This window comes from Panthera pardus, unplaced genomic scaffold (genome assembly GCF_024362965.1).
Source record: "Panthera pardus isolate Hobbes unplaced genomic scaffold, ASM2436296v1 HiC_scaffold_5, whole genome shotgun sequence".
In the NCBI taxonomy this organism is placed as follows: Eukaryota; Metazoa; Chordata; class Mammalia; order Carnivora; family Felidae; genus Panthera; species Panthera pardus.
In genome coordinates this window covers 17,471,305-17,497,841 of record NW_026526980.1, presented here as the reverse complement: position 1 = coordinate 17,497,841, position 26,537 = coordinate 17,471,305, and the positions used below count along the sequence as shown (strand labels likewise).

The following is a 26,537-nucleotide window of genomic DNA, read 5'->3' as shown; positions in this document are numbered from 1 at the left end:
CAGGATCGAATGAGTGAGTTTGCACTAGCAAAGCGTTAAGATGTTGTTGCTTCTCCCTGTACCTGTGTCTCGGTCCAGCCGTAGGCAACACTTGTTACGTCGTGCTTCTGGGGTGGCATCCAGGCGCACTGTGGTTGCGTGAGGGCAGGCGCTAGTGCACAGAGTGGTGGCTTGTCCGTGTGCTGCCACTTAGCCCCTCATCACTGTTTCTGTCACTCAGAAAAGCTAGCTCTAACGAGTGCTGTGTGGACCTCTTCGTCCCGGCAGCTCTCACCTCTTTCTATTTTCTTGGAATAAATTCCCACTCTTGGAGCAGTGTTCTCAGAGGCTGCTAGGACCCGTTTACGTGGCTGCCACACCTTACTGGCTGTGGGTGTCCGCTTTAAAAGGGGAAAAAAAAACAGCTTTCATTCTTGAAGCAATACGGCTTGTGTGCCAGGCACCGTGCTGGACAGGCAGGCCCACTTCCTCTTGTCACAGAGCAAACGCGACCAGGAGAGGGCTGCTACTGTTTCTTTAACAGCCTGACACAGGGCCTCATTATCCCCCTCATTTGCATGTCTTTGTTTCCTAATTATATTGAAAACAGAAAGCGGTTTTATGGAGGAAACTTTCAGGTCTCGTGCCCCAGGATGTGCGGTTTCAAATGTTCCCAACTCGATGCTACATACAGGCTTTCTTGGGTCTCTGTCCCAGCGGGGCCCCCCCACCCCCACCCCCACCCCCGTCCCCAGCAGTGTTGTGCTCACTGCTGGAAAACATGCCACGTTGTGTTCCTAGGGACGGACGTCATGGTGCGCTGCCTCAGGCTGCTCAAGGAATTTAAACGGAAGGTCGAGGACGACCACGACCAGGACGACGATGAGGACGAGGAGGTCATCTCCAAGGGAGTACCCCCGGTGGACATCGTGTACGAGCGGGACATGCTCACGCAGACCTACGAGCTCAGTAAGTCCCGTTCCCATGCCTGCTTGCGTGCGGCTCGAACCCCGGGAGTCGAGGGGTGTGTTGCCCACGTGTTGAGAGAGGGCTGTGCTGTGGAGCGTGTGAAGCGGCAGGGAGTCCTGGGGCTCCCGTGAAGGGTTAGGCTTTGGGCCCGATTGGAGCGTGAATCGTTGCTGTGTAGAGCATCGGCAAGGTCTCTGAGCCTCAGTTCCCACATCTGTAAAATGGGGATGGCGGTCACCGTAGCACGTGAATGAGGAGCAGAATTAGAACGCCGGCGTCGGGCCTGCTATGTGGGAAGCGCTCAGGAAATGAGCAAAGATTTGAGGGCTACCTGCCATGTTCTCAAATTGGTCTGAGTTGCTGCAGCCTGGTGGCACCTCCCCCCCACTCCTCACCCTTTCCCTGGACCCCCTAGAATCCACGGAAGACAGCGGTCACCCAGAGCCGTAGACGGTGTGGCCGCACGTCCCGTGGGGAGGACAGAGGAGAAGGTGCGGTGGCCACGGGACCAGCAGCTCATACGAAGCCACGTTGGCGAATTGGCACGGCCTTTTCGAGGGGCCTTTTGGTCGTTTTTATGAACTCTTAATATCACTCTGAATGGGTTCCTCTGAACACGGTTTGGGAAAAGCTGCCCTTAACCCTTCTGTGGCTTCTTTGAGCATGTTAGTAGCTCAACATGGGAACGCATCTTAGCCCCCTCTTTCCTGATGTTTATTTTCATGCACACACAACACAGCAAGAGCACCGTTATCCAGATGGCTTGTACCTGGCAGCGTGAGCTATGCGATGCAGCAGGAAATAGAGGGGCGCTGTTTCTGAACAGAGTTTTCCCACAAAGCCTGCCCTGTGGTTTGTGCACTTCGCTGGGGGAGGGGGGTTCCCTGCCGCGCGCCCCCCCCCCCCCCCCCCCCCCCCCCGCCTCCCAGGCTCCATCCTGGGATTCCCAGTCCAGAGCCGTTGGGTAGATTTATTTTTTATTTTTGTATTTCCTATGTATGTATGTATGTATGTATGAGAGCATGAGCAAGGGAGAGGGGCAGAGGGAGGGGAGAGAGAGAGAGAGAAAGAGAGAGAGGGACCCAAGCAGGCTCCACACTCAGCCCAGAGCCCGATGCAGGGCTCAATCCCACGACCAGAGCCAAAAGCAAGAGTGAGACTCTCAACCGCCTGAGCCACACAGGCGCCCCCATTGAGTACACTTAAAAGGGCTTCTTAGAGGCAGCGACGGTCACAGCACCGAGCGGTGACAGCATGTAGCAGGGCAGGAGCTGGCCAACTAGAGGGGGCAGATAGTGCAGCCCGGTTGTCTGCTGTCGCGTGCTGCAGGGCCCAACAGCGTCACCCCCTCCCTGGCCTGCTGGCGGGCGGCTGTCACGGACGGCACAGTGATCGGTATTCCTCGTGCCTCTGAGTCGCAGTCTGCGTCTGCCGAGAAAGCCAGGGAGATGAAACAAGTTCTTAATTAAAAACCATTTTTTGAAAAAGGATCTTTTTCATTTGTCTGGAGAAGCTCCCCGCTGCCGGGCACAAGCGGGAACTGCCGGGGCTGAGGACGTCCGCGGCGGGCCACTGGCCACGTGCTGTCCTAACGCGGGGGAGCCCGGTGGCGCTGAAAAGTTAGCTGCCGGAAGTGGCTGGCGCTCAGAGGTGCCGGGGAGGCGAGGTCGAGAGGAGACCCGGGGTCTATTCTGCCCGTGGGCTCTGCCGCGCCGACCGCTCTGTGCTGAACTGGGGCGGTGGGAGCGGACTGGCCTCGGGCGCGAGGCTGCGCTTCACACGTCCTGTCCTTCCCTGCAGTTGAGCGCAGAGGCACGAAAGGAATTTCCCAAGCTGAAATCCGAGCGGCTATGAACGTGGGAAAGCTGGAGGCGAGAATGCTGTGTCGTCTTCTTCAGAGATTTAAGGTTGTCAAGGTAACATCGTGAGCCCTCCGCACACTTCATTGTCTTCGGGCGTGCGCACGGTGTGACAGTGAGGGGCCGACTCAGGTGGGCCGAGGACGCGTCGCCTGCGTCTCTGCCACCAGGGGCCGCCCGGGGGCGTGGCGTGTCTCCCAACCCCCTGACTTGGTTTCTGTTGGCTTTCACTTGTTAAAAACCGGGTGAACCTTCAGCACTGATAAGTCAGTAGATGATGTGACCGCGGGGGGAGCACAGCCGCGCAGGGACTCTCAGGAAGCCGGCTAGCCCCCCACTGCCCTTTCAGACAGGGCGGGTGCTGTCCAGGGACCCCAGCCCCCACTCAGGCCTCCCTCTCTCTTGTCACTCTCCTGGCTCCTGGGGACATACGTGTCTGCTGGTCCCCTTTTGGAATTCACACCTGCCCTCCAGGCCTTATCCTTCACTCTCTTCTTGCCAACAATGTGACCATTTTGTTGGAAGGCAGTCGAGCTCATGATCGCAGAGCATTTAGTATGGCCCTTGGCATGTGGTTGGCATGTAGAAGGTGTTGCTTTTCCGGCCGTTAAGGGCCCAGGAGAGCCCCTTTCCCCCGTCCTGAAGATACGGGTGAGTGTGGGTTGGTGATGACCTCATCCTCCGTCCCAGAGGCAGGGACTGCATGGGGCTGGCGACCTCCAGTCTGTGACAGCGGTTCTGAGCCCTCAAATTCTGCGTAGCCAACACTCACCGCTCGCTAACCATTTCCTGTGGGCCTGGTCTGGTGCCAGGCACCGGGGAGATGGGGAGGGCCAAGGTAGGGCCCCGCCCTCAAGGAGTTCACGGTCCCGTAGAGCAGACACACATTCAGGGCTGCGGTTTGAAAACCCACCTGAGGGACGGCCAGACAGGCGGACGGCGACGGAGCGTCAGCTGGGCGGACGTGGGGCCTGGGTGGTGACGGGAGGTGCGGGAAGGATCAGGAGATAGATATCGCAGCCCCCCGCTCTCCCGTGTGCCCGAGTATGGCAGCGCCCCCCAGATGCGATTCAACCCGTCTCCTCCCCACCAGGGTTTCATGGAGGACGAGGGCCGGCAGCGGACCACCAAGTACATCTCGTGCGTATTTGCAGAAGAGAGCGATCTCAGCCGGCAGTACAAGAGAGAGAAGGCCCGGAGCAAGCTGCTGACCACAGTGAGCTTGGCCTCGGTGCAGGAGGAGTCCCTCCTGCCCGAGGTGGAGGACAGCTTCCTCTCCGACTCAGACAGCGAAGAGGAGCGCGGCAGCAGCAGCAAGAGGAAAGGCAGAGTGTCCCAGGGCGACGGGAGAGGCTGCTTCGGCGCCGGTCTCGGGACCCAGCCTCATCACTCCACCCCAGCGAAGGGTACGGGGTGCTCTCGGGCTGCGGGGAGGGGCCTCGGTCTGAGCTGCTGCAATCCTCCCTTGCTCCGGGGGTCTTCAGAGAACAGCCCGTTCACTTAGCACCCGAGGGCGCCGTTGGTGGTGCCCTGACTGGGGACACGGTCACATGACCCTGTGTCTAGAGGAGATGGTCACGTGGTCTGTCCCCTGGCTGCTGGCAAGGCCGTTCCCCTTGGCAGATAGTCGGTTTGTCTTGCGGTGTCTTTACCATTCAAGGGATGGAATCCAGTAAACCTTCCTCTCTCCCCTTCTCTCCAGCGATCTGAGGGCCCTCAAGTTTTTAGTTTAGTTACAGACTTTTTTAAACATGCGGAGGGTGAGACGAAGACAGGCTTTCGAGTCTGGTATTCAGCTAAGCACGGGGTGGTGGCGGGGGGTGGGGAGGGCGTCGCCGCTGCTCGCTGCGTCCTCCCCCCATCCTCAAACCAACCAGAAGGAATCGTTGGCCTGCGTGGGCCTTGTCTGGGCGAGTGTAAGTGCCCCTTTCTCCGTCCCTCCGTATGGCCACCGTTCATTCATGCCTCTCCCGCCCCCTCCACTGCAGGTGGCTGGAAAGTAAACCTCCACCCATTGAAGAAGCAGCTGCCCTCCTCCCTAGCGGTGGCCGAGGAGAAGGCCTGCCAGAGCTCTGCGGGCGGGGACAGCCTCCTGGACACCAGCGCCTCCGCGTACCCCGGCGCGCCCTTTGGCTCCCACTGCATGGAGAGTAGCAGTGGCGACATGACCGTGATCGAAGAGGTCAGGCTTGAAAACCCGAAGGTGAGGGCTCACGGTGGGGACGCCTTTTGTCCAGCAGGGGCCCGTGGCGGGTGGACCTTGGCCTTCTCGGTCCCATGTTTGAGAATCACAGCAGGGACACCTGCGTGACTCAGTCCATTAAGCATCCAGCTCTTGGTTTCAGCTCAGGTCATGATGTCATGGTTCATGGGATCGAGCCCCACATCAGCCTCTGTGCCGCAGTACAGAGCCTGCTTGGGATTCTCCATCTCTCTCTCTCTCTCTGCCCTTCCTCACGCTCTCTCTCTCTCTCGCGCTCTCTCTCTCTCTCTCTCTGTCTCTGTCTCTCTCTGCCCCTTCCTCACGCTCTCTGTCTCTCGCGCTCTCTCTCTCTCTGTCTCTCTGCCCCTTCCTCACGCTCTCTCTCTCTCGCTCTATCTCTCTGTCTCTGTCTCTGTCTCTCTCTGCCCCTTCCTCACGCTCTCTCGCTCTCTCTCTCTCTGTCTCTCTCTCTCTCTGTCTCTCTGCCCCTTCCTCACGCTCTCTCTCTCTCTCTCTCTCTCTGTCTCTCTCTCTCTGTCTCTGTCTCTCTCTGCCCCTTCCTCACGCTCTCTCTCTCGCTCTCTCTCTCTCTCTCTCTCAAAAACAAATAAATAGACATGAAAACAAAGAGCCACAGCAACACAAAATCAGTAACAGGAAAAGCGCTGTGCGCTGAGTGCTCGCTTTGTGCCAGGCGGTGGGCTAGTCCTGCCCAGGAAGTAACACGGTGCTCGTTTATACACCGCCTTTTTACCCAACCAGAAAGCACCCGCACCGCTGTTGACACGGTGTTTTAATCTCCAACGACTTGCTTTCTTCGCATAAAACTTATTTTGGAGGGAACGGTTCGTTTAGATTAGTGGTTCCCACTCTCAGTGATTTGGGCCCCCGGGGGACGTCTGGCATGGCTGGCGGAGACGTATCCTAGAACCTGCAGGAGAGCCCACGAGAGAGAATTGTCCAGCCCCAAATGTCAGCAGTGCCAGTGTTGAGAAGCCCTGCCTTCCATGAAAGGCCAACGTCCTTTGCCATAAAAGGAAGCTAATTCTAAAATAGATAAAAAGAAAGCCAAAACTGCTTAGTGCGTGCTGGTCAAACACTGTTGTGTGCCAGCGTCGGAGATGCGATAGAATCCATTGCTTTCATTCACGTAATTAGAGGGTTTAGAAAGGCAGCTGACACGGGCCCGCCGTTCTCATGATGCGATTCGGGGCATCTTGTGCCGTCCTTTGTCACTCGAACGTGCCTCATGCTGCCAGTGGCAACCCGCCTGGGCTCTGGGCTTCAGAAGCACCCCGGCAGAGGACGGGGCCCCCAGCGCGGCGCACAGCTGTGACCAGGCAGCCGTAGGGGCTGTTGCTGCTCTCTGAGGCCTCCGGACACCCCTGAGAGAGAAGCGTTGTCTCTGGGCTGGGACGAGACAGTGCAGGCCCCCCGGGATCAAGTGACTTGCACCTGCTCAGCGAATGACACAGTGAGGACTGGAAACCATGTGTGCGGGGCTCCCCCCGTGCTGCTCCCTTCCTGGTGTGGACACCTGTGCTTTAGTACCACCCCCGCGGCAGAAGCGATGGGGCACAGGGTGCAAACGTTTTCCGTGGGTTGTTCTAGAACCTTTCAGCCTTTCCGAGGCTTTGGGCGCCATAACTTCTCAAGTCCTGGTTGGGTCTGTGTCGAACTGAAGAAGCTGGGCCTGCCAGCAGGTGCATCCCAGAAGGTTCTGGAGGGTCTGTCTGCGTTGCTCACACCCTCGCCCCTGCTGCGCCTTCTGATCCGGCTCACGTCTCTGGTAGCGTGCTCCTGCCGGGTCCCAGAATTGCTTCGCTTGCTGCCCAGCTCAGCTCTTTCTCTTCCTCTCAGAAATCTGTTCCCAGAGTAACGGCAGAATGCTGTCCATTCTACATCCGTGCTGAGAAGAGGGCACGAGCAACGTATCTGGAGGGCCATTGGCAAAGGATGTTCTTCACCATGCTCTCCAGCAGCCCCACAGCACGTGGCCAGTTTACTCATGGGTCCCCTCCCCCCAACCCCAAAATGTTTGCTCTGCAGTGCAGGGGAGCACAAAGGTCTTTCTCACGGGCCCCTTCTTGAATCTTGAGCCCTTTTGAGCCGGTCCCCCTTCAGGAAAGAACCGTTCCTCTCCCGAAGCCCCGGCACTCAGCCGGGAAGTGATCTGGAGCCGGCGGTCCTGACAGCGGGACATTCTCGTTCTCCTGAAGCGTCCCTGCAAGTGAGGAGCACATCCGGCAAAACAGGCCCCGGGCCGCCACGGGGGTTCGTTTGCGCTGAGTGATCCGCAAGGAGTATGTTAGAGTCAGGATTTTCCTTTCCCTTCAGGGGCACTGGGGCTTCACAGATTTGATCCGAGGGCAGATGGCACAAGTTCATGGAAGCTCCTGGAAGACAGTAGCCATGAAGAGAGCTGTGGGCATTTTGGCAGGAAGGGAGACAGAACACGGATCTGTCTTCTCCCTTCGTCTGTCGTTCGGCACACATCCTGACTTACCTAGGGACAGCCTGAGTCCGGAAGCCTGCCTCTGCTTCCGTCCCATATTCCCAGAGAAACAAGCCCTCTTGACTTTCCTTCTTGAAACGTGGGCATAGAAATTCCCTCATGAGGCAAAGCGCACCCACAGGAATGGCGTCTGGCCCCTAACCTTGCCAAACTTGTTGTATGCTTGTCCTCTCGGTCCTCGCTCTAGGAGAGTGGCAGTTCCCAAAAGACGGGGAAGCACGGCCCAGGCCAAGACAAACCCCACGAAACCTACCGGCTGCTCAAACGCAGGAACCTGATCATAGAAGCCGTCACCAACCTACGCTTAATCGAGAGCTTGTTCACGTAAGGAGCTATCTGTCTGTCTGTCTGTCTGTCTTGCACTGACAGTAAATCTCAGGCCAGCTCGTTGTCACAAGCCACAGAAATGTCACAAGCCACGAGAGGCATTGGCGTCTTCTGCTCTATAGACTCTCGTGGCATCCCTGTCTGGTAGAAAGGATTCAGCATTTGTTCTAGTGGTTCGGAAAGTGTAGGCATTGCAGAACATTGAGACGCTAGATGGGGAGAGAGTGACTGAGCTATAAGTGGAAGTTGGGGAGAGTTCCTCTCTTTCCTTGGAGGAGGGACTGAGATAACAGCATCAGCTTATGAACTTTTCTTAGGTCAGCATGGGGCCTTTTGTTCAAATGCAATCTTACATGGAAACAAAAACAAAGAGACGCGGGTGGAACCTGTGTGTTTGCGGTGGCTCTGTTCACGGAGAGGCTCTGCACTCTGGTGGGGTCCTTTAACCCACCATCACCGCTGCCTCCTGGGCGGCATCTTCGGGCTTCTGAGGCACCCGGCGTCAAAGCCACTCGTTCTCTAGGGAATGGGGAGACCGTGTGCAGACACTGTGGCCTCGTCTGTGCAGTGAGGGGTTTGGCTGGGCGTCCGAATGTCCTTCCGGCCCTGCCATTCGATGACCGGTGGGTGAGCTAGAAACATCCCTGTAGTGACTCAGTAAGATGTCTGAGGAGAGGAATCAGAAAGAGCTGCGGACCTGAGAGTGTCGGCGACAGTACATTAGACAATCCTTCGGGCCTTAAATTAACCCAAAGACGGATGAAGACATCTCCGTCGTGGTGCTTAGTGTCCCTGCCGTCATCGTCAGGTTCTGGTGAAAGGCTCAGAATGTGACGCTGCTGTGCTTGGCGGCTCGTCTTTAGCTAACTCATTTATCGCTAAAAGAGTTGACTGTAACGTGTCCAGAAGTCAGCCCTTCAATGGCGAAACCCCCCTCTGACTCTCCCCGAGTTTCTGCTGGTTACCACTAGGCAGGCTCTCAGCTGCCTGGGTTGAAAGGGGGTTGAAACAGATCTTCCTTGCTGAGATTGGGAATATTAACTTCTTATTTTGTTTGTGACACCCCAGGATTCAGAAAATGATCATGGATCAGGAGAAGCAGGAAGGCGTGTCTACCAAGTGCTGTAAGAAGTCCATCGTCCGCTTGGTGCGGAACCTGTCCGAGGAAGGTCTCTTGAGACTGTACCGGACTACGGTTATTCAGGATGGAATCAAGAAGAAGGTACGCGTGGTTCTCCTGACGCCCACCGCGCCAGCCCCGTGCCGTTGGAAGTTTCCTTGACCGGCTTCTCTTGTGCCCGTCAGATTTCACTTGTTCCTTTGCTGCCAGTAACTCAGAATTTCCCCCTGTGCCTCCCCATCTGGGTCACAGGGGCCGTGCCAATTATCTGTGGAGGTTGGCCACTGAAAAGGGGAATAACTTGCTTGGATCTCAGAGCAGCACACTCAGGCCTTAGAGCAGGTGTCCGGCCCGCAGCCCAGCCTTGAACGACAGGAAGGCAAGTAGGACCCCCTGGAGCTCGGCAGGGCAGTGCTGGCCGACATCAAGCCACATTTAGCAGGTGGAAGGTTTAGACGAGGCAGCAAGAACAGTTTCCACCGAGATCCGAGGAGACGTCCCCGAGGAAGCGAGTGCCGGGGCGGTTTGGCAGGGGAGCCATAGATCTTCTGTCTCAGTTTATCTGTTTCTGTAAGATTTAAAGTTTGGGGCCATTCCCATAGCAACCGTAGCTCAGCAGCCCTGCTCATACTCCAAGGCCTCCGTTTTTCAGGGGCAGAGTAATTTGAGATCGCCCTGCTGGGCACGGGACCATAGAGAAGCTGCTGCGGGGACAGTCACTTGCACTTGCCTGACCTTGTGTTCTGGCTACGTTTTAAACCTCTGCCTTAAGAAAGCTGTGCCTTAATGTTTTGTTTCCTTAATAAGCTGGCAAGGTCATTTCTGGCTTTTTTTACTTTACCTTATCTTTTTGAGACGTTCGAGGTTTGAAAAACACAGAGCGATATACAAAGTGACTTAAAGCGTTTCTGCCATTCCAGGGTGGCAGCTTTCATCAGTTTTTATACCTGCCATCGGGGCCCCTTGGCCTTACCTCCTCCTGCCCCCCGCCGGCCTGCCACTCCTTTCCTGGAGCGGGCAGGAGGTCCGTGTGCTGATCTCTGCCATCGGAGCACAAAAGCCCCCACCCCTCAGCAGCAGCACCTGCGATTTCTGTGCGTCGTCACAGAGCAGTTGCCTCAGATGCGGGCATCCTGCTTGGGACAGTGATCGAGGACAAGAACACCCCCCACCCACCCCCACCCCCAGTCTGAGAGTGGAGAGGGGCGGCTCCCACAGGTGCCCACTGTGTCTCCGGCTCCCGTTCGGCCTAGTGTGGCATCCACCAGGCGGTGTGGAGGCAGGGGTGAGGGGTGAGGGCGGGGAAGCACCACCTGGAAAGCGAAGGCGCCGGCACGGGGGCCTCTGCCGCGGGGCACTGACGGTGCTACCGTGCTGGCGGCCGTTTCCCGCTGGAACGAGCTGCCTCCAGAATAAGCTTAAGTAGCTCAGCAGCTCCTTCTCTGGTTCACCAAGCGCACGCCAGCGGCAGGCTGCCCTCCGAGCCCCCGAAGGCACGTTGATCCCCCTGCGCACTCACACCCCTCTGCCCCGTGTGGCAGCGTCCGCTTCGGCCTTTGCTCCTGTGTCCTGTGCTGCCCGCTGGGCCTTCGGGGAGTGGCTGGGCCATCCGGCTGTGGACAGTGGGGAAATAGGAATGCTTTGTATTTGCACCAGGCTTTTAAGTACACCGAGGTGTTACCTAACCGCCTCTTTTGCGCCCCACAAAATCCCAGAAAAGTTGGCAGGGCGTGGGGGAGGGGCCCCCATTTCACAAACGAGCCGCCCAGTCCCTGTGATCAGCCTCTCTCGGGGCATTCTTGGCCTTCTCGGCGTGAAGCCTGATGGCCAGAGTCCCACATTTAGAAGACCTTACCTTGCTCTCTCCTGCCAGTGTCAGACACGGAAGAGAAGCCTGGCTCTCCGGGGCCCCTGGCCCCAGGGCCTGCCATCCTGCCCGGCCAACGCACTCACACCCCTCTGCTCCCCCAGGCCGTTCCCATTTGCCCTCCTAGACAGCACTCACGAACTGGTAACCGCCCTAGCCGTTCAGCTCCAGTACCTTGGCAGAGGTAAAATAGCAAAAGCAGCTCTAAACCCTCTGCCAGTCGGTTTCCAAGTGCGCCTGGCAGGAGTCCCACGGTGGCACTCTCGGCGAGGGGAGATTAATGAAAGCTGCTTACCTTTTCCAGATGGGAGGCCTCAGGATTCACGAACAACTGTGGGAAATTCTCAGATAGCTGGCGGGGGGGGGGGGGGCATCAGGAGCGGGCCACCAGGTAGCTGCAAGGCCCCTGGGCCGGGACAGCCCCGCCAGGGGACTGCAGGGCGGGTCGCTCCGGCTCCAGGCCAGAAAGTCCTCACCTGAGCAGAGCGGCACGTCACCGACGACAGAGCTTTCTCGCTCGGTCGCCGGAGGAGGGATTTTGATGCCAGAAATTGTCATGGCAGACCGTTCAGCAACACCTTTTGCTCCGGGCTTACACGTGTCTCTTGGAAGTGTTAGTGAAAGCAGGCACAGCCAGTGTTCGGCAAAAGGAACCGAGCCGTAGAGCTCCGTGTCCCCCGGCTCCCCCCCTGCCCTGTGGGACGCTGCTCCGCCCTCTCTGCAGGTGGACCTGGTCGTGCACCCGTCCATGGACCAGAATGACCCGCTGGTGAGGAGTGCCATCGAGCAGGTGCGCTTCCGGATCTCCAACTCCAGCATGGCAAACAGGCAAGTCGCAGCGCCCCGCGGGAATTCACAGGGAAGCCGCCTGGGTCTCTGTGGCCTTCCTGGAGCAGCTTTCACGAGCACCCTTTATTCGCACCCGTTTGAGATCAACACACTCACGGGCTTAGGAGCAATTTCTAGAGTTTTCAGAAAAAACAAAGTCCTCATTTCGTTCGTTCGACTCTGCCTCGCGGCATCGACAGAGCACTCCGAACCACAGGCCCTGTGTGTGCGAGGCTCGCTCAGTCCCCTAACGGCTCCAAATGAGTCCAGTTGCCTTTCTGAGGCCTTCTCTAATCTTGTGAAGTGTCTCGTGCACTGAGAAAACTCGGGGACGGGAGAAAATTCTTAGCCGGGTTTAACCTGGGGATGGCCGATGGGCAGGCAAAGGGCTCCGCGTGGATTGCGGGCCTTGGCTCACGTACTTTGAACCGGCTGCTGATTGATTTCCCATCACATCCCTTACCTCTGGCATTTCTGAAAGCGTCAGAGGACCCGGCACGTTGGGCCGCCTTTCTCAGAAGGCTGTCCTGGAAGTGGGGGCACACTCTACAGGTCTCCACAGCCCTGTCGTCCCCAAACATCTCGTGACCTGACACATTTTATTCATGCACAGCACCTGCTTGGCTCCTGCGGGCAGCCAAGGTTGAAACTCCAGGGCCAAGTGGCTTCATCTGATCTGCCAGGACAGACCCTGTCCTTTCTCCCAGCTCTTGGTCCTCGCAGCAGGGTGTTGATCTTCTATTTGAACTGCAGGGTTAAAGTGGTCCAGCCTCCAGCGCCTCAAGCAGAAGCTGAAGAAGAAAGTCCAGAAAAAGAGGGTCCGAGCGGATCAGGAGACTCTCAGCTGAATACTTCCTCCAAATCAGAAACTGGACGGGTGAAAAAAACGGATGAGAAAATGGGCATCACCCAGCTGAAAAATTATCACCCTGTTGTAGGTAAAAAGCAGCTTCTCGTCGACGTCTGATGGTGTGTCGGTGGTTGGTGGTTGGCTGCATGATGGCGTTTGAGTCCCTTGGTGTTCTGCGGTCTAGCACTCGGCTAGAGTCCGAGGAATCAGGTTTGCGTGGCTAGCTGGGTCATGGGGGCTGGCCACGTGACTTCTGCTGCCGTCAATACCCCCATCTGCCAAATGGGCAAGGTCTCAGCCCCGTGGGCCTCACATCTGAGTATGAGACTCAGATGAAACTGTGCTAGATCCTAGCGAGAGGAGTTAGGCACAAAGATTCATTCTGCTCCGCATCCTTGGGCTGGAATGTGAACCACATAAACCACAGAAAACCTCCGTCCCTCCCGACCCCATAAACCTTCTGGTAGATCTAGTCATTGATGAGTTTGAACACCGTGTCATTTTCCCAGAGTCTGTTCTCCGACAGGGTTGCCTCCTCCCTCAGCCCCCGTCGAGCCGCCCTAGTGTGAAAGTGTGCGGGCCCAGTGCAGGCGGCCAGGTACGCGTCACTCTTCTCCCGGCTCATGGGGCACGGGCCGTGGCCCGGTGTGGGTGCAGCGCAGCAGACCTGAGATCCCGGGGCAGAAGACAGCGTGTGTGTGTGTGACCTCCCTCGGTGCCCCACATCACCGCAGGAGGCCTGCCCTTGCTCTGCGGGTCCCGGAGTGTTCCGTGGTTAGCAACCGCAGTCCGTGGGAGCCCAGGGCCGGGGCCAGTGCCGGGGCAGCAGATCGGCCCACGCGCTGGCCACACAGAAGGCATTGAGCATGCTGCTCGAGTGGGCACGGTGGTGGAGGAGGGCCTCTGCCCGCTCGCCCTCACTCCCTGATCCTGTGGCTCCTTACTTTCTCTCCTGTCCTCTCTCCTTGGGAAAAGCCAAGGAGTACTTTATTTGTGTCAACAAAGAAACAGGATGCTTTCAAAGAACCCCGATGTGGGGGTGTTTTGCACAGCCCTGTCAAGCCCGGGTCCCCGTGCGGAGGCCTGTCAGGCTCTGTGTGGCGGTATCCTCCTCTGTCACACTCTGGCTTGCTCACTGCACTCTCCTCCTTCCTTGCTCCCCCCCACCCCCTGCCCCTGGCCTCTGGCCCTCCACGGTACGTGCCGGGCACACGCTCACCTCCGGCACCTTGCATTTGTCCCAGGGTGCACCTCCCCAAGTCCCTGCGTGTCCCCACCACCCCACCACCTTAGTTGCCCTCTAGGTGGAATTCTAGCCCTCCTCCCACGTCCCCACTGGTTCTCTGCACCGGCCATTTCCATCTGTCGTGTGACTTTAGGTATCTTGTTAATACCTAAAAAGTATTAGTAAGTTCTGTGAGAGTCCGAACAGCACTCACTGTGAGTTTGACTGGACTGAACTGAAGTGAATCTGGGAGTTTTCAAGCATTCCCTCCCCCCACCCTCTCTTGCCTCAGTTCCAGGACTTGGCCGTTCTCTAGGATTTCTGCCCAAAATGCCTCGCCTGCGGGTGGTACACATGTTTCTGTGGTACCTAATCTACGGGCACCCTGCCAGCCATGTGCGGACAAAGCTGGGCCTTGGCAGTGAAAGAAGAATGGGAAAGCAGGAGTCAGGCAGGATGGGAGTCCGGCCCTTCTCCAGAAATTACATGGAGACCTCCTCTGATGCCCTGCCCAAGGACAGCCTAGGGGGAACCTTCCTGGAGACTGAAGTGGAGCCCCCCACGGAGAAAGGTGAGCTGTTGCCCTCTGGAGGGGAGTCCTAATGGTTCCTCATCCTTCTCATCTGAACTGGCTGAATCCCCACAGCGCCCCATCAAAGTAGAGTCATAATCTAGACTTTATGAACCCGTGGGCCTCCTGCCTGACAAGTAGGGTTTTGCCCGAGTTTGTGGTGAGAGGGAATCCGGACCTACCGGGATGATGTCACCATCATGTCTGGCGCCCTGCCTGCAGCACTGACTCTGATTCTCTCCTAGTGTATGTGGATGAAGCCTCATGGATGCGCTATGTCCCTCCCATCCCTGTCCATAAGGACTTTGGCTTCGGCTGGGCTCTCGTCAGTGACATTCTCCTCTGCCTGCCCCTTTCCATCTTCATTCAGATTGTGCAAGTCAGTTATAAGGTACTGATGACTCCCAGGGCTATTGTGGGGGCTGGTCCCTCAGCCTAGACCAGAGGACCTACACTCACCTGGTCAAGGGAAAAAGTACTTCCAGATTTGTGGTTGTCTGGATGGACGGATGGAAGGAAGGAAGGAAGGAAGGAAGGAAGGAAGGAAGGAAGGATTGGATGGGTGGATGGTTGGGTGGATGGATGAGCGGGTGGAAGGAAGGTAGGAAGGGAGGGAGGCATGGAGGGAAGGGGGATAGATGGAGATGAGATGGATGGATGGAGAGATGGGATGGATGGATGGAGAGATAAGATGAATGGGTGGGTAGATAGGCAGACAGATAGGTAGGTGATGGAGAATGATTGGATGGATGGACAGCTTGGATGGATGGATGGGTGGGTGGGCAGATAGACAGATAGATAGGATAAACAGGATGGCTGGATAGACATAGCTAAATTATTGGCTGGATAGATGGATGGTTGCTTGGTGTGTCAAAGGAAATACTTGAAAGACTTAAAGTTAGATCAATTAGATATATCGAAAGAGACAGATAATTATGTTGTAGCAATATGCTTCTAGAAACTTGGTAAATACCAAAAAAGGAGAAAATAGGTTCAGAGAGACTGCTGCCCAGAAAGGAGTGGTGTGTGTTTTTTCACGGTTCTTGCAATTGACCCTGGCCTTGAGGGTAAGCTGATCTTGAAAATGACCTCTTAGGTAGACAACCTTGAGGAGTTTCTGAACGACCCTCTGAAGAAGCACACGCTGATCCGCTTTCTCCCCAGGCCCATCCGACAGCAGCTTCTGTACAAGAGGTAAGGTCCCTGAAAACGATGCAGGCTGGGTGACAGTCCCAGTGGGCCCCTTGAAGTTAGGTTCTGAATAATTGTTCACCAGGAACAGAAAAAGGTTCTGCCCCCCAGCCTGTGAGGACTCGGGGGTTTCATTCATTCAGTGACCCTGTGAGCCTTGTGGATAAAGCACAGAGGCAGACGAAGTGGGGGCTGGAGAAATTTGTCACTTAATTTCAAGGTTCTTTTCAAGTAAAATCTGTCGATAAAGACTGCGAGGTTCGGAGTCGTTTTTTTTTTCCTTTGGCTAATGTTACTTTCTCAATCAAAACCCCATGTCGGATCCACGCTCCGTTGCCCTGGTCGGGTGCCGGGAAGGGGCTTCCGGGTCTCTGCACAGGTCAGGCCCCATGAGGTAGAAGAGGGCGCCACGAGCGAGTCCCACGCCTTCGCCCGACGCGGGCCGCCTGGCCACGGCCGAGTGTGCTGGCACCGGAACCCGCCGCTCCCCTCTGTTTTCCAGACGCTACATTTTCTCTGTGGTGGAGAACCTTCAGAGGCTGTGCCACATGGGGCTGCTGCAGTTCGGCCCCACAGAAAAGTTTCAGGACAAGGATCAGGTAACGTGTCCTGCGCCCAAACGAAGGGGGTCCTGATGGCCAAGCCGTTTCCAGACAGCTGGCCGGCCGTGGTTCTGAGCTTCCCCCCTCGCCCCGTCCGCGTCTCCCTAGGTGTTCATTTTCTTGAAGAAGAACGCGGTCATCGTTGACACCACCATCTGTGACCCACATTACAACCTGGCCCGCAGCAGCCGGCCCTTCGAGAGGCGTCTTTACGTCCTGAAGTCCATGCAGGATGTGGAGAACTACTGGTTTGACCTGCAGTGCGTCTGCCTCAACACCCCTCTAGGTACCGTCTGTCGTTGCGGGGCTCCCTGTTCTCCCCGCTCTCTGTGCCATCACTGGGGTTTAGAGCAAGAAGAAACTAGAAGTCACCGCCGGTTTGCAAACTGTTCTCCAGAGACCTGGAGTGTCCTTGGGGCTCCCTTAGGAAGGAGGGCGATGGGCTTCGAGGAGGGGGGCCCCCAGGCCACTCTGCTTTGTCTTCATTCACTCGTGCATTCAGTAGGTGTTTGTTGCACACCTGGTGTCTGTCATTCCTGGGCCTGACCAGGACACACGCACCCCTGCCTTCCTGAGTCTTAGTTCTCAATAGAGAAGACACACAGATCCACGTCACTTGCTGAGACAGATGCTGCGGAGGAAGTATACGGGGGCGTGAGTGGAGGCTGTTTTAATGGGGTGGCATTTGAGCCGAGCTCTGAAGGCTGAGGCCGAGCCCAGAGCCGGGGAAGAGCAGTACAGGCGTGGGAACGTCACGTGCATCATTGGGAGAAGCAAGAGGCTGGTGAGGGCGGGGAGGAGAGTGGCAGCTGCCATTGGAGAAGCAGGGAGGAGTCAGGACTCTGGGGGCCCTGTAGGACTTGGTACGGGGTTCGGGTTTATTCTAAGAGCAGGAAGAAGCCGCTGGATAGTTGTAGGCAAGAAGTGACAAGATCTCTTCCATTTTTCAAAGCTCACTCTGGCTGCTGGGTGGGGAACGGACGGAGGAGCCCGAGAGTAGAAACAGGGCCATGACTCCTGTCCCAGAGAGATGTCCACTGGTGACAGTGAAGGAGGGGGGCAGCTTGGCAGGTGTTTTGGAGGAAGAACTGAACAGATTGGGCCAGCAGGTCGGATGAGTCGGGTTTGGGGGTCAGGCCTTTGCTTGTGTCTCCTTCCTATCCCTGCCATGTCCCTTGACCTGTGTTCACCTGGCAGTGACCACTCGTGCATCAAGCATCGTCTCTTTGAGGAAGGCTTTTCAGCACCTTTATGCTGTCAGCTGCTCTTTCTGAGGATTCCTTGCGCACAGGAGATTTGGCTTCCATCCCCACGGTGTCTCAAAGTGCCTGGTGCACGGTCGACGTGCCGTGAATGTTGGTTGACTAGATGGAGGCTTTGTGCAAGGCCGTAGACCAGTGCTCTTTCCTCCAAGCCAGTTTCCACCTGGTCTCTTCGTGCCACCTCTACTAGGAGGAAGGGCTGCCATGTCCGGTCTGAACCTGGGAGGGGAGCCCTCTTCCCCTGCTCCTGTCACAGAGCCGAAAGGTCACCATTGCACCTCACTTCTTGGAAAGCCGGAGGCCCAGGTCTGGATGGGGGCGAGGGGCTGCGGGGGAGCCCATGCCCCACACTGCACGCTTGAGTTTGGTAGATTTGTTTACTGTTGGCAGGGTGATGAACCCTTGCAGTGAGAACCTTTGATGTAATGGGTCCAGACAGGTTTTAGAACTCGTGTGTTTCATAGAATCCTCTGGCATTCAGTAAGCTAAGCTTTTACCATTTCAGATTTTTAGAGTGCCCTAATTCCTCTGCATTTTATACCCAGATAAAAATTTGTGAACCGGTATGTTATTTGCACCAGAGTTGTTGAGGCTTGACAACTGGTGAATTTCCATCCCTTTTAGTGTTCATGAGCAGAAATAGGGGAGGCTTAGAGTCCATTAAGCAGGCACCGATTGTCCCTTCGTTTAACAAACACTCGAGGAGGGGCGCCTGGGTGGCTCAGTCGGTTAAGCATCCGACTTCAGCTCAGGTCATGATCTCGCGTCTGGTGAGTTCGAGCCCCGCGTCGGGCTCTGTGCTGACAGCCTGGAGCCTGCTTCGGATTCTGTGTCTCCCTCTCTCTCTGCCCCTCCTCTGCTTCATGCTCTGTCTCTGTATGAAAAATAAATAAATGTTAAAGAAAAAAATTTAAAAAAAACCACTCAAGGAGGTTCTGCCCCAAGGACTAAGGGGAAAGTACCATATAATAAGACAGGAACCTCCTTCAGAGCAAGGGCTCACCAAGCATGGGTATGGGTATCACCAAACAGATTCACTGGGAGAGACTGTTAAAATGCAGATTACCGGGCCCTGTCCAGAGCTTTGGATTCAGCAGGTGTGGGGATGGCCTAAATCTGCATTTCGAACTCACAGCGAGGTGGCGCACAGGAGAAGCATTGCCTTAAGTCCTCCTAGACTTAACCAGCCATTCACATGCGTGACCTTGAGCTCCCCTGAAGACCTCTCTGAGGTTGACGTCTTCATTTCTAAGCCAGGAACACCAACAACAACAAATTATGGGCTGAAGCAGAGCCTGAACCCCGTGTCTTATGTAAACACCAGCGAGCAGTGTGGGGCATGGGCTCCCCCGCAGCCCCCCGCCCCCACCCAGACCAATGTCTCCAGTCGAGCATGTTGGAAGACCGTCTTTGGTAGTGTGCAAATCACCAGAATCTTCCTTTGCCTTACTCAAGCAACAGTTCGTAGCGGTTTGTTTTCTTGCAAGAAACACAGTTTTCTTTATTGTGCCTTTACAGAACGCTATTTCTCAACTGTGTTAATGCAGCTCCTGGACACTCAGAGAACATCTGGCTGTCCTCCAGACCCCACCTGGCCCAGGGACACTGCACTGAGCTATCTGCCCAGATCCCTGCTGACCCCGACTCCACGGCCCCTGCCAAGTGCATCATTTTTGCTTACCGCCTCCTCCGGGCTGGCACACGGGAGCTCCGTAGGCTTTCCCTGAGGAAGGAGGCCCCAGGGCTCCTCTGCTCGCGATCCCCCCATGGCCGTTGGCCTCTCCTGTTGCCAGCTCGCCTTCCCTCCCTCGTGGAGTTCAGCCAGAGTACAAATCCTTTACTCGGGTTCACACCCCAGTGTTTGACCCCCTGACATCTATGATAACGCATTTGTACGAAGAGGGTCTACCAGTTTCAGAGCCTGTCCCGCGGTGGTGAGCGGAGTCACAGGAAGGGAATCTTTTGCCCGCGGCTGCGAGGCGGCCTGCCGGAGCCACGGCAGGACACGGTCCCCAGGGAAGCTTGCGTTTGCTCTCTCAGGTGTGGTGCGCTACCCGCGCATCAGGAAGAACGGCACCCAGGATGAGGGCACTGATGAGGAGGGCAGTCTGCAGAAGGAGCAGGAGAGCGCCATCGACAAACACAATCTGGAGCGCAAGTGTGCCCTGATGGAGTACAGCACGTGCGTCCCCGCACCCCCCCCCCCCCGCCCCCAAGTGCAGTCCCACAGGCTCCAGCTCCTGGGTGTCCGGCCACACAGGTCAGGCCGGGAGCGCCCACGTCTCTGGTGCAGAGGCCCCTCTGGCCCCGGCCAGCCCTTGGCCCACATACTGTTAAAACAGAACAAACTTGGTTGCCACAGTTCAGAAGTTGGGAAATTTACGTAAAATTCTGGGGTCGGGCAAGCGTTTTCCCTTCTGTCACGTGTTACCGAGAAGGTAAAAGGTAGTTAGGAAAAATACCTCCACCGTGTCGCGGGCTCTCTTTTCAGTTCCCAAGAAGGTCTCTCTTTCCGTTTACTTCCCACCTCTCAGGGGGAGCCGTGAGGTCGTGGACGAAGGCTCGATCCCCGGGGACGGGCTGGGAGCCGCCGGGCTCGATTCTAGTTTCTACGGGCACCTAAAGCGTAACTGGATCTGGACCAGCTACATCATCAACAAGGCCAAGAAGGTGGGCTTCGGGGGGTACGGGGAACACGCATCCCCGGGCCACTCCCCAGCCGCTGCCGCAGCTGCCCACCCCGCCTGCCCTTTCCCGGCTCGCTGTTTCTGATTTGGTAAAACCAAAGTTGACCAGAGGCACAAGTACTTATATCCGTATGTATTGAAGGCACATCAGGCCCTTGAAATACCTGCCTGGCCAGTGTTGTTGTTTGTTTTGTTTTTTGTTTTTTTCAACGGATTCTAACTGATTCTGTCACACGGACAGGTATTCCTTTTTAAAGAAGGAACAGAAAGTCCATGAGACACAGGTCATACATGAGGGAGCACGTGTGCAAGAAGCAAGTGGCTGCCCAGGGGAAGCCCAGCCCCAGGGGCAGCCCGACGGCTTCTGGAACGCAGCTGCACAGCCGCCCTCACCTCTCTGGCAGAGACCAGTACACCTCAGTGCATGTGACGCTCTGGCTCCCTGGGGATTCAGGGACGCCCCTGCTTCTTTCCAGTGATGCGCTTGTCTTTTAGGAGAACACTGCATCTGAAAATGGGCTCATGGTGAGACTCCAGACGTTTCTGTCCAGGCGCCCGTTGCCACTCAGTGCTGGAGGTACGTGAGCTGGGGGTTCACCTTGGAAACAGACACGGGACCGGCCCAGGCCGCGTGACTACCTACCACACGTTCCATTCGGCTTCTGGCCTTCACGGGGCTCATCCTGAAATGCTCACCTCCTGTGCTTATTTCCAGGCAGTGGCAGGTTGAATATCTGGGGGGAAGCCAGAGCAGGATCTGAGCTCTGCACCGACAGGGAAGAGCAGTTCGAGATGGACCGAGAGCCCACACTGGACCGGAACTGGAGAGTGAGGGGTGGGAAAAGCCAGAAGCGGAAACGGCTGAAGAAAGACCCCGGAAAGAAGATCAAGAAAAAGAAAAAAGGTCCCGTGATGGTCGCTCGCGTCGGCTAGGCCTTGTCTTTGTACATTCCGACTCAGAGACGGACTGCAGTCTCACTGCGGCCGGGGCTGAGCTCTGCCCCCAGACCCGGGCTTCTCTTCTCCCTCTGTCTGTAGGGCTGACTGTGCACGGTCGCCGTCTTGTCCTCCACATCGAGCTGGCAGACTGAGAGATCCTCAAGCTTCTTACATGCTTCCTGTCTTTGTGTCTTATAGGGTCTTTCAGCTTTGTGACGCCCCTCAGTTCAATTTTCTAACTTCATCTCAACTGAAAAAACCTTAGCAAAAATCATTAGCAGAAATCCTCATCTCAACCAGCCAAAATCTTATTATTCTTTTGGTTTGGCTTTTGATACTTGCATTATATTAATCGGGGCAAAGTTCAAAAGTCACGTTGTGTTTTTAACTCAGAGGAAAGGTGGGAGTCGGTCAGGCCAGGCCTGCGGAATCTCTTCCAGTCTCGTGAGCCCCCTGGGTGTGTCTTAGACTGCTGTTTTGGATCCTTCCCCTGGGCAAGTATTATAGCGAAGGACAGCAGGAGGACAGTGAGGAGATGGGTGCCTGTGTTTTCGTTCATTTTTACATCATCTAAGTGGTCTGTGTGTCGTAACAACGATCTGATAGCTATACCGTTTTCCGATGAGAACAGAATGTTTAAATGGGAACCTGTTTTCAGTGGTTTACTTGGCTGCTGTTTATAACAAATAGGCTTGTGTCCATTGGAAAGCCCCGCGCCCCACCCCCCTCCCCCCAACTTCAGCTCAGCCTATCCAGATAGGCATGGGGTCAGTTTGGCTCACAAAGACCTGAATTCATCACAAGGCAAAATCCGGTGGTGGTGTCCCGTGGAATCCCAAATGTTCTCACCCTACTTTTCTTCTGCCTTAATTTGGAAGAAACGTCCTAAACAAACAGTCTCTTGGAATTAGCAGCAGCATATGGTGTTTACCTTGTCAAACTGCCATGAGTCTATCCCGAGGGGAGGAGATGTTGAGAGAACCTGGTGGGTAAGAGCTCACGGTTCAGACCCTCTGTCTGCTACTGACTGGGCTGTGCGACTTTGGGCAAATTGCCGTGTCTCACCGTGTTTCAGAGTCCTCAGCTACGAAATGGGGATTATAACTGCCTCCTTATAGAGTTGATGCAAAGTAGCATTTTGATTATGGGTTGTTAATATGTAAACAGCTTAAACCAGTGCTTGGCATACAGTAAATACTCCATAATGTTGGTGACTGGCACCGCACGGGGTATTTTATACCCAGTCTGGTTCAGTCCTCACGGCAGCCCTGAAGGATGCGCCTTGTTGTCTCCATGGTGCCCCGGAGTGTGCCCAGCATCTCAGAGGTCGCCAAGCGGGAGAATGGTGGGGGCCCTGCGCATGCTCCAGCCCTCAAAGTGCCTACCACCGTGGTGGGAGGGATGGGACATGGGCTGCGTTCAGGCTGCCCAGCTTGTCACAATGAAATTTGACCAGAGAGAAAATGATAGAAGCGGTTAAAGTATCTATCTGTCAAGGCCCGAGTCTTTTGCAGTTAGTTTCTATGGTTTCTGACACAATGGGATTCTGGTAGCTGATAGCCTTGGTCAGATCTCACTAGCCAAGTAGGGGCCCTTCCCCTCCAGAGTGCCAGCTCCAATCCGGCTGTTAGAAGCTCCCTCTCTTCTCCCCCTGATATTCTTAGAAGAGTCCCCCAAAGAGAAAAACAGGAGGCTGCGTTACCACGATGAGGCCGACCAGAGCGCGCTGCAGAGGATGACCCGTCTGCGCGTCACGTGGTCCATGCAGGAGGACGGGCTGCTCATGCTCTGCCGGATCGCCAGCAACGTCCTCAATGCCAAGGTATTTGGCCCCCGGGCCCCCGGGCCCCCAGGCCCCTGCCCCTCCCTGGCCTGCCTCCTCGCTTTCCCTCTCCATCACCAGCAACGTCCTCAATGCCAAGGTGTTTGGCCCCCGGGCCCCCGGGCCCCCAGGCCCCTGCCCCTCCCTGGCCTGCCGCCTCACTTTCCCTCTCCATCGCCAGCAACGTCCTCAATGCCAAGGTGTTTGGCCCCCGGGCCCTCAGGCCCCTGCCCCTCCCTGGCCTGCCGCCTCGCTTTCCCTCTCGTGGGGAGCTCTGTTCCCTATGTGGCCACACACAGACACTCAAGGCCCCTGGGACGCTCAACTGTTTTGCTTGGCCACCAGGAAAAACGTTTCCCAGAATCCCACAGATGAATATTCCCGGCCTTGCTCATTTCTTTCCAGCCTTCGGCTAACACACATAGATCTTTGCCTACCTGCAGGCTAAACAGCTCGGCGCTGTTCTTACTCTCTTCACTGGGAACCTAACACTTTCTGCTCCCCTTCTCCTGCCCTCACCTGCCTGGAAAACTCCTATTTTTCTTTCATAACTGCTTATCATCTCTGGAGAGGCTTCATCGATCCTGCCAATTGGAAGTAATTACCGCGTTCTTACCATGTCCTTCGCACGTGGACTTTTCACGCTGCTTCTGTTGCTTCTGGCCCCTCTTGGCTTGCGGGAGTGGCTGCCACTCAAGGCAGGGAGACCGCCCGTTTGTTTCGTAGCCACAGCCCCTAGCACGGTGCTCACCACATGGTAACCACTGGGTCGTCGTTCCCCGAATCCGTGTGGGATGGTGATGATGGCCTCAGCCTGGCTCCCCGGCTTCGTCACGGCTCAGTCCCCGCCTTCCGTGCCAGTCCCCCACACTCACGTCTTCCTCCCGGTCTGTGTCCTTGAACCCCGGCAGCTGGGGAGGGGCTTCCCATCGAGCAAATTCTTCCCCTTTCCTCTGATGTCACTGCCTCCAAGAAGGTTCCCCAGCCCGAGCCAGAGCTCCCCTTCTCACCATGTTCCCCAGAGTAGCCTCACTGACTCCTAGTCTGACTATTCCTGCCTCTTTGCCCGGCTCTGATCTTCTGAGTTTGCAGCAGGGCGTGGGGAGAGCCATCCAGGTAGGCGAACGTCCAGGCCGGCTGGTTCACAGAAGCCGCCAGAGGATGGGCTCTGCCACCGTGTAGTCCAGGGCCTCCTCCGGGTAGTAACACCACCGGCTTCCTCGGTGCCCAGGTTGCGTGCCCTGTCCTCGGGCGCATCAGCCAAGAGAAGCCCCGGCAGAGGTCCCGTGCCCAGAATGCCCTCTGCGTCAGGCCTGCTGGATCCCTTTTCTCGACCACTTCTCCAGATGCTCGCACCCCCATTCCCTCCTAAGTTCCAGCCCAGTTCTTCCTCCAGGGAACAAGCTGGAGGTGACAGGCTGCCATCCCTGGTCTCTGTTCCTCGCCTCTGATAGCGGAGAGATGTGCCTGCCTCCACCCACCCTCCTTGCAGCCGGTGGGACCAGGAGAGCCCTGCTTGGTTCTGGGGCAGCAGACCCTCCCCTCATCTGCTTAAATACACACCACATTCTTGGGCCACCTCATTCTGGGGGCTTTCGGAAAATAACCTCGTGATCAAGCCCCTTCCCTGTCTTGGTGCTCCTTTCCTGCATGTTTTTGGCAGAGATGTTCTCCTGAGTCTCTGATGGTGAAGCTAATTCAGTGCTTCTGTTTCTACTAACGCACAGAATGTTTCTGAGCGTACGCGATGTGCTCTTAAACCTCGAGAACCGCCCAGCTGACACATGTTTGGCATAACCTTCCCTAACATGCTGCCCTTCCAGACAGCATTACCCTGTGCCCTCCGAGTACCTGTTACTTGCCGGAACACTCTTCCCCACCAGTTGTTGAGGATTTGGCTTATTCTTCTCTGCCCAGCACCTCACTCGTGCCAGGCGCACCGTCAGTGCTCCGTAAATGTGATCCAAGTAAAGCCGGGAGGGGCCAGCTTTAAGTGTCCGCTGAGGAAGGAGGCGCCGCAGAACATACCTTCCCCCATCCTTCGCGATCGTGACCCATAACGCGGGCTCTGGGGATACTGATTTTCCTTCTTGGCTTGTGTGTGTTCCAGGTGAAGGGCCCATTTGTCCCCTGGCAAGTTGTGCGGGACATTTTGCACTCTACCTTTGAAGAGTCTCTGGATAAAACCTCCCATTCGGTCGGACGAAGAGCTCGCTACATAGTCCGAAACCCCCAGGCCTATCTGAACTATAAGTAAGCCGTGTTTGAACTTCCATAAGTTGGGGCCACAGTTACTCCCGAGCTTCTAGTTCGTTCTTTACTTTCCTTGCATCTCGTTTGCCCAAGAGTCCGCCCTGAAATCCAGAGAGAGTGGTGCGTGTGCAACAGCTCGCCCGTAGCCCGAGTGTTGGGGCCTGTGGGTGAAACCGCTCGTGAGTTTTCAAGGGCTCGGCCTGCCTCTGGGCCGTTTTCCGTATCCGGGGTCTTACACGCTTCAGGACAGCCTTGTGACGTACGTGCTGTTCTCCTTCACTACCCATGAGGACGCGGAGGCCAGTCAGGCTGGGCGGCTTACTGAATGCATCCCGCCAGCGGCGTGTGGTCAGGCAGAGGCGTCTGCTGAGTTTCGCCACTGTCTTCAGCGCTCAGGGCGGTTCTAGATGTCAGGGCCCGTCACATAGCTCCCTCCAGGAAGAAGCGGGGCAGGACCGGAGCCATCGGACCCAAGAGCACTGTCCCCATTACGTCCTCAGCACGTCCTCGGCGTTCCCCTAGAGGGCCGGGTCCGCGTAGTGGTGGCAGCTGGCCGGGGGCCGCAAAGCGTCCTCGTTGTGGCTTGTCGGTTGCCAGTGAGGCTGCCCACCCAGGCCTTCCTCCCACGGCCAGGGCACGGCGCTGTCGCCCGCCCTGTCAGCCCCCGCCACAGGCGTGGGCTCGAGTGGGGAGGACCAGCGGGCGTCCGGGCTGTGCGCGGGGGGGCCCGAGCGTTGCCGCCAGCACGAGAGCGGGGCCAGGAGGGGGCACGTGGCAGGGTTGGGAAGGACTGCTCCCACCGACTGGTTGTTCGTGCCCTGGGTCGGCAGGAGAACGTGGCTCGGGTTGACTCTGAGCCGTGGGCTGCCTGCCATCCGCTGGGTTGTAGAGGGAGACAGCCCAGCCGTGGATTGTGGAGTAAACCACTGCGACCAGTTGCTCACCCTCAGCACGACTGACATTTGGGGCCAGGTCATTGTTTGTTGTGGGGCCGTCCTGTGCACTGTAGCATGTTCAGTAGAAGCCCCGCCTCCACCCACTAGATGCCAGCGGCGCCCCACCCCCCGACCGTGACAACCACACACGCAGGGGCCAGCGCACGAGGGCCCTTCCTGTGGGGAGCCACTTGGCCCTATGTGGAGAATCTTAGACTTTTCTAGAAGGGCTGTGGTCACCTGCTCCAAACCCCTCTTTTTTCAGAGTGGGAACAGCCCCAGAGAGAGGATGCAAGTCAGCCAGGGTGATAGTGCGTTGGCAGTGGAGTGAGTTCTGGAACTTGGGCTTCCTGGCCCCTGCCTGATGCTTCTCCGCTTGTCCCGCAGCGGCTGCTGGGCGAGGGGGACACGAAGGGCTGCGGCCCAGAGCCGCAGGACCCGGCACGAGACGTGTATCCACTTGGGGGCTGTGCCCTCACCTGCGAACAGAACGATACAGCCAATGTTAGCCACCCCTGGCCCACCCGCCCCGG

The 26,537-nt window shown here is 56.7% G+C and overlaps 1 protein-coding gene across 1 annotated transcript in view; it reads left to right on the top strand.

Moving 5' to 3' along the window:
• Nucleotides 1-26,537, top strand: part of GTF3C1 (general transcription factor IIIC subunit 1) — a 75,192-nt gene that overhangs the window by 31,135 nt on the left and 17,520 nt on the right. The window contains exons 7-25 of the mRNA XM_019431822.2: nt 781-948; nt 2,749-2,864; nt 3,901-4,213; nt 4,796-5,010; nt 7,713-7,849; nt 8,921-9,074; nt 11,564-11,667; nt 12,421-12,605; nt 14,035-14,313; nt 14,559-14,704; nt 15,410-15,507; nt 16,007-16,103; nt 16,215-16,392; nt 19,409-19,550; nt 19,903-20,038; nt 20,551-20,632; nt 20,771-20,959; nt 22,659-22,816; nt 24,927-25,069. Coding sequence (XP_019287367.2) covers nt 781-948; nt 2,749-2,864; nt 3,901-4,213; nt 4,796-5,010; nt 7,713-7,849; nt 8,921-9,074; nt 11,564-11,667; nt 12,421-12,605; nt 14,035-14,313; nt 14,559-14,704; nt 15,410-15,507; nt 16,007-16,103; nt 16,215-16,392; nt 19,409-19,550; nt 19,903-20,038; nt 20,551-20,632; nt 20,771-20,959; nt 22,659-22,816; nt 24,927-25,069 — 3,040 coding nt within the window. The remainder of the gene's footprint in view (nt 1-780; nt 949-2,748; nt 2,865-3,900; nt 4,214-4,795; nt 5,011-7,712; nt 7,850-8,920; nt 9,075-11,563; nt 11,668-12,420; nt 12,606-14,034; nt 14,314-14,558; nt 14,705-15,409; nt 15,508-16,006; nt 16,104-16,214; nt 16,393-19,408; nt 19,551-19,902; nt 20,039-20,550; nt 20,633-20,770; nt 20,960-22,658; nt 22,817-24,926; nt 25,070-26,537) is intronic.